Source organism: Salvelinus sp. IW2-2015, unplaced genomic scaffold (assembly GCF_002910315.2).
Source record: "Salvelinus sp. IW2-2015 unplaced genomic scaffold, ASM291031v2 Un_scaffold2359, whole genome shotgun sequence".
NCBI classification, from domain to species: Eukaryota; Metazoa; Chordata; class Actinopteri; order Salmoniformes; family Salmonidae; genus Salvelinus; species Salvelinus sp. IW2-2015.
In genome coordinates, this window is record NW_019943684.1 from 54077 (window position 1) to 56124 (window position 2048).

Genomic DNA, 2048 nt, shown 5'->3' on the forward strand with positions numbered 1-2048 from the left:
TAGGTATATGGCTCTGCATTCTAGTCTGTTGTCTCCATCTAGTGGTCTCAAGGAGGAAGTGCGTTTGCCAGCATAATGACATCTCATTGTGGCCACCAGACGGCGCTGTTTCACATGACTTGATACCAGTTTGTTCACGCAATGATGAAATAACACGTTGCAAAAAGCAGTCAGACTCCGTGTATGACAACGCTTTATGCTTTGTAGAACAACCACCAACTCTAGTSCAATAATAAATAAACTCATAACAATTATATCAACTTCATGTATTTTCATAAAGTACGTAATTGTCAATTATAAACCAACAAACAGGCCTTTACAGTGCTTCAAAKGACCTTCTGTACAATTTCCCTGACATCAGGTGAATAATTTATTTACAGATAGACAAACAGACTGGGAAGGTGCACTAAACACCATGATTGTCAGAAAAGCATCAGAAGAGAGAGAGAAAGAGAGAACAAAAKAAAGATAAGAGAGAGATGGATGTTCTGCACATTGTAAATATCATGTAGGTCTGTTTCAGACAGCAAACTCTTATAACATAACAAAAATAAATATGTCCATATGAATTCTCTGTGAAATCCAAGCCCCTTAGTAGCATGTATCCCGTTATCAATGGGCAGAGTTTCAGATGTCAGAGTCAGAGTCGCTGTCCATTACCGAGAGGATCATCTCCGGGCTGCATGCACTTCCGGTGGGGCTGCATTCTGTCCTGGCCAGAGCGAGCATGGCTCCCGGTCGCATCCCGTGGTGCGCGAGCCTGGRAAATAACACACAAATAGTTGTATTACCCATATCACAGTTCACCACCCAAATGTTTATAGACCTAGACACACACTTAGTGCAAATGTTGCAAAATAGGTAAMAGTTCTATACACATCAGTGCGTCTCATACAAGATGTTTATCCAGAACTCATGTAAAAGTCCAAAGCTTTCCATTTGGGTTCACTTTGCAGAATCAGATTTCCCGTCTATTTTTAAACAATAGCGTACATTCTCCCTGAACGGAAGTTGTGGATTATGATATAATCACGTTTATTTATGTATTTTATTAACCTGTTCTTGTTGGCGGCTGCGCGGTCTCTCTGTCTCCGGTTCTTGAACCAGTTCCCGACCTGTGTTGGAGTGAGCCCGGTGGCGCGCGCCAGCTCCCTTTTCCTCGCGGGGTCTGGGTAGGGGTCCTGGAGGTACCGTTCCCGCAGCAGGCCCCGCGTCCGCTCCTGGAAATKATCATCAACATCATAAACTGTAGGCTACTTATGGGAAAACAAATAATAATGTCATCCAAACAATACGTAAATCAATCGAAATTAAAATGTAGGCTATCCATAACAATTAAAGTGTAGAATTGGGCTACAACTCCAGAAAAGCCATAGCCTGATGAATATTAAACACCAATAAAACAAACAAAAAACCTTGAAGCAGTGTGTGTTCGTCTCGCCGTCCCAGATGGTTCTCGGCAAAGGGAACTTCTTCCTGATACGGTACTTGTCCACCGGGCCCAGCGACCGCCCGCGCAGCCTCTCAGCCTCCCGGTAGTGCGCCTCGAGCCACATGGCCTGTAGTTTACCGTGCGAGGCGCGGCGCATAAAGCTGTGGTTCTCCAGGATGCAGTAGAGTTCGCGGTAGTTCSCGGTGTGAAAGGCGACCACGGCACGCGCCCTCCAGACGGACTCATGCTCTGTAATGAAGCACGCACCACCTGGGGCCACCGGCAGGGACCACAGAAACCGCGCGAGCCGCTCGACGTCCCCGGTCTCCTCCAGAGTCTCACACACACCTGCCACCTGACAAGAACAACAACTGTCATCACCAAAAGTATGACACACACCACAAACAAATAAATAAACACACACACACACACACACACACCTGCGCTGCGGAGAAACGGAGCCCAGGGAGAGCAGAGGCAGGTGCGCAAGCAGGGGGTTCCTCCGGTAAGAGCATGCGGGGCAGGAGGAGATGGGCGGGAAAGAGCTCTAGCGGGGATCTGAACACCATCGGGTCAGAGTAGAGGAGAGAAGAAAAAAAKAGAAAAAAAAGCCAGT

General features: G+C 47.0%; 1 protein-coding gene across 1 annotated transcript; it reads right to left on the reverse strand.

Moving 5' to 3' along the window:
• Positions 1–202: 202 nt before the first annotated feature.
• On the reverse strand, positions 203–2048 carry LOC112073775 (homeobox protein SIX3). Its single transcript, XM_024141010.2, has 4 exons — positions 1873–2048; positions 1416–1787; positions 1057–1220; positions 203–760 (listed from the first exon to the last, which is right to left on the reverse strand). Exons 1-4 carry the CDS (start codon positions 1999–2001, stop codon positions 628–630), a joined length of 798 nt encoding a protein of 265 aa, XP_023996778.1. The 5' UTR covers positions 2002–2048; the 3' UTR covers positions 203–627.